Here is a 4,520-nt window from a genome sequence, read left to right as displayed (position 1 = left end):
TTGATGTTTAGTAAAAGGAACACATACAGCACACAGTGAGAGGCCAAATAATCAAAGAGATATATGTGTATGAAATTATAATTGATATGAATTAAAATGTAACTGACATCATATAGTTCTGACAATATATGTATGTAACAATAAGTTGAAAGTGAGTAATCTTATTATTCAATGTCCGTCATTGTATTGAAACGTATTGTGTAATGTATTGTATTGATCAAAATGTTGTTATAGTTATAGTTTGTGTCAGGTCAAGGGCTTATTAGCCTGTTGTTTACATGTGGATTTTGAAATAAAATTCTTTATTCTTCATATGATTTTTAATCAATTCCCATCTGTACAATGACATATTGTGTTCATCTTTTGACTGTCGTCCGTACCTGAGTGTGTCCAACAGTTTTCTTCAGACGGATGGATATATGATTGGTTGGACGGACGGACGGACAAACGACTGAATTATCTTATCAATTTCTCCAGCAGTGATATAATAATTAAATCAATCAATAAAATTATATAGTTGGTCCTTTTAAGAAGAAAACACTTGATATACACAAACTATTCTCACTTTATTGACATGTTTCCGCTTTTCCTTCAATCCTTACGATATGTTAGATCAATGTTAATCGAAATACATGTATATATCTACAAATGATAAAAAATTATATTCGTAGGTTAATGTGTGTGACAATCTGATTAAAATTTGCTCCTAAATAACACTACACAATAGGATATAGGTTGTCATCTCTTTGTGGTTGTTCAAACAACAAATCATCGGCGAACTTTCATAATTTTGAGAGTGATGCGGTTTCTAAATTTAACCCCTGGAAACCCAATAGTGATTAGGTAATTTTCACGATTTCGAGAACAAACATGACGTTGTCCATAAAGTCGACAGGCAGAACAACCTAGCCCATTAAAATTGAGTCTATCATTTCCTCTTTATTTGTAAAAAAAAACTTTAAATTTTTTTTAATAACAAAAATCAACAATTTCACTCCAATGGGCAGCGATATTTTGATACTTCACCTTATGCATATCTGTAAGAAAACTTTGATTGCATGGCTTAAAAGAGCTTTCTCGGTAAATCCGAAGCACAATGAAGACGATACATATAAGTGGTAATCAGATCTACATGTAAGACTGAACTTTAGTCAGGATGAAGTGTGTGACACTGTCATTCATGTTTTATTCTTAAGCGGGTCAATTTTGAAACAATTTTGAGTGGAAAAGACTGGTCAATCTGTTGGTTAGTTATCTAAGGAATTAATATCTTGAACGCCATGTGGTGGAGGAGGTTTCAGCTGCGTAGGCCGCTTATCTTCTAATTTCTCTTCGTCAGCAGAATAGTCAAGTTCCTTTATACTCTGTTCGTTCATATTGCCAGAAGAATGCGATAGTAAGCCTGAAATAAAACAATTATAAGTGACCCTTTCAAAGCAGCTATTAACTAGATCCGAACAATTTATTAACACATTTGAAATGTTTATATTTAATGAGCTGGTTGGTTAGTTATATATCAAATAATGTGTACAATAATTTAAATATTTTTACCTTATGAAGGTTTATCACATTCATGCGAATATTAATCTTACATTTGTACTTAAACTTGTTTAAGATTGTTTCATTTGGATGTTCCTTTGTATCCTATTTTGAAGCCAAAGGACATCACAAATAAATTAATAAATATTACCTGTGTCTTGAACAGTTTCCAGCAACTGATCTTTGTCCACATATGTCCTAAGTCGAATGTCATCAAACCTTGCTGACAGTGTCCTAGATATATTCTCCAAGCGACGGTTTCTCTTTTTCCCCCGAACATTTTCCAAATTTTAATCAACCCTTCTATGTTAGTGACATGAATGGGTAACACTAAATTCTTCAACTTCTTTTTGCTACTTTCTGTTCCAATGTCGTCCCCTTGGGGGAAAATAGGAATACATAAATTACTGTTAACATTAAAGATTTTTTATTTACTAATGATAAAAGTTATTAAAAGACAATGTGCTCGTGTTTAAAGTCATTTCAACAGCAAAAGATTAAATTTAATGTGAACGATTATTAGAAATTGAGGTTGCAATGCAATAGGAGCGTACGTTTTTGTTACGTTTTCAAATTGAATTTTTCCCTCAGTTAATTCTTTTTTTTAGATTTTTAGATTGACAGACATTAAAAGTGAAAATTTGAAAGTTTTACTACTTCATTTCATTATTTTTTTCAATTATGCTATTAATGGTAACCAAATTTGCCTAATTTTCTTTGCAAAAAAGGAAATGCAAATTAAATTTTTTACCCCTATTTAATAAATAAAGTTTTTTGGAATCGTTTCTTAAATTTTTCCGGTTTATGTAGAAGTTAAATATATTTTTTGGTTTGTAATGCCATTTTATATCGTATATTATTTCTTTGTAGATTCCTATTAAGAAGAAGTATGATCTGCAATTCAAGTCCCTGTTCAATGTTTTCTAAAAGATCAAATTAATTAAAATAACAAAATAACTCGTTGTAGTAGTGTATTGTATAATTTATTACAATTTATAATTTATTCCACATACACCGAAAATTTAAATGTTTCAAGTTTTTTAAAGGCCCCAGTATTTAATTTTAAAAGAATTTTTTACCCAAAACCTTTTTTCTGCCTTTTTTTTGAAAAAATTTAAGGCTAACGAATGCCAAAAACAGAATAGAATAAAATGTTGCATGCCTATCTTTATTCATCTGTCTATTTAATTGATTTATTTTAACTATGATTCAAGTATACTATCCTTAAATAATGTTTTAAACAAATGCAAGTTGTGTCAGCCTGTATTAAGTAATTAAGTTATCTATAATCTAGCCCCGAATATTGATGTTGTAAAATATAAGAACAACTAAAAATGATATCGGATACATAAATTAGCATATTAATTGCTTATAGCACGCTATTAAGAAATTGATGTGTTTCTATATTAATTATACAATTATGAATACTTACAATAGAAGGCTAAACTACTCTGAAGACTCGTAGGCTCTACAACCCAATTAAATGAGCAAGAAAAGCCAAATAATGTACTGACAATAGTCGAAATTCTTGATAGATGTTCCTTGTACTGACTGCTATTTACATATTCCAACACTGTGAAACATCCTGTCACTGAAGAACAGAACATTGGTATGATGATACACCCTAAACGTGGTTTGCCTAGACCGTCCGATAATTTATCTATGTCAGTAAACCATTCTATCAAGTCATCCAATAATTGAAATATTATATCCCCGTACCATTCGACCCTTTGAGATATGATCATTTTAATCTCATCGTAGTCAAATGAGTTCTTGTCTTGTATAATCTTAACAAAATCAAACAGTACTTTGATGGCTTTCTTTTGTTTTTTTTTTCTCATTTTCACATTGAGCTTGTATAACTGTGTTCAAGTCTGAAAATAGATGAGAAGGTACAAGCAAGACCATTTTATAACGATAGTGTATATATTATCAAAAATATATTAATTATTAATTATAAGAGCTATTTCAAATATCTACAAAAAGCGTTGTCAAACACTGTTTTCACGCTATTGCCTTTCTAAAAATAGAATATTAATTGTGGTTTGCATTTGATGAAAAATTACTAGATCAATATTATTTGTATGACGCCGTAGGGTTCCTTCGCGTCATGCGGCAATGCACATTGAATGATATTTAGTTGCAGACAGGCAAAACAGTAATATATTCATACTACTCTTACATTATTTCACACATTCTTTATTAATACTTTTTTTTGTTATTTTAATTGTTTGGCTTCTTTTTTTATTTTTAATCACTTTATATGAATAAAATAGGATTTTGCATTCAACATTAACCATAAACGGAGCTTTTGTGAAATCATATTTTGTTTTCCGTACGAACATGTTTCGGAATTTGGAAATAGTCTGAGAAATCCTATCTTGGCATCCTGTCAAAGCATATTATATTTCTAAATTGGCATTATGTAACATAATTTTCGAATATGACAGAAAATACTTTTCTATAAACTTTCATGTATTTAAAGCTTCTATCCCACACATTCTAGTTCGGGCAATTGTGAAATAAAATGACATCAAAAAATATAATTTCGCCACCGACTCGAACATTTATATGGATCAAGATGATTGATAATGTCCGACGAAAATGGCATATCCGACGAAAATGACATAAAAGATTTTGCTTTGTTAATGATGTTGTTAGTTTAACCGTTGTAACGTTTTATTTTGTAAATATGGACAAATTATACACACACCCGTTGACTGGTTACAAGAAGATCCTTTGATTGAGGGTGTTTGTTAAGATTTTATCCTGCAATAGATTGCTGCACAATATGTCATAGAAAATTATTTCAATTAAAAGTGACAGACAAAAAGAACATAGTTTAAACTGCCATTTATGTAGTAAGTTCTAACTGTATTAAGCTGTCCTACTCGCAACATGTTCACTAGTGTGATATAAGGTTTGGATTGTTCATATTTGTGTCAAGTGAAACATAACAACCGTAAAGTCACAGTTTCAAT

General features: G+C 30.3%; 1 protein-coding gene across 1 annotated transcript; it reads right to left on the bottom strand.

Annotated features, from left to right (window-relative positions):
* Nucleotides 1-1,247: 1,247 nt before the first annotated feature.
* On the bottom strand, nt 1,248-3,406 carry LOC132720164 (uncharacterized). Its single transcript, XM_060704207.1, has 3 exons — nt 2,972-3,406; nt 1,759-1,917; nt 1,248-1,402 (listed from the first exon to the last, which is right to left on the bottom strand). The coding sequence occupies exons 1-3, from the start codon at nt 3,378-3,380 to the stop codon at nt 1,248-1,250; spliced, it is 723 nt and encodes a 240-aa protein (XP_060560190.1). The 5' UTR covers nt 3,381-3,406.
* Nucleotides 3,407-4,520: the final 1,114 nt, after the last annotated feature.

Source organism: Ruditapes philippinarum, unplaced genomic scaffold (assembly GCF_026571515.1).
Source record: "Ruditapes philippinarum isolate M1 unplaced genomic scaffold, ASM2657151v2 ctg7257_1_1_1_1, whole genome shotgun sequence".
Taxonomy (NCBI): domain Eukaryota; kingdom Metazoa; phylum Mollusca; class Bivalvia; order Venerida; family Veneridae; genus Ruditapes; species Ruditapes philippinarum.
Note: the sequence above shows the minus strand (reverse complement) of the source record. Positions and strands in the feature narration are given on the sequence as shown.

Excerpts from the sequence above, each read along its gene's own strand:
- LOC132720164 (XM_060704207.1), bottom strand. The coding sequence starts at position 3,380 with ATGAGAAAAAAAAAACAAAAGAAAGCCATCAAAGTACTGTTTGATTTT. Across the intron at positions 1,918-2,971 it reads GAGTAGTTTAGCCTTCTATT|GGGACGACATTGGAACAGAA; the intron begins GTAAGTATTCAT and ends TTTTCCCCCAAG. Across the intron at positions 1,403-1,758 it reads TCTAGGACACTGTCAGCAAG|GCTTACTATCGCATTCTTCT; the intron begins GTTTGATGACAT and ends GTTTTATTTCAG.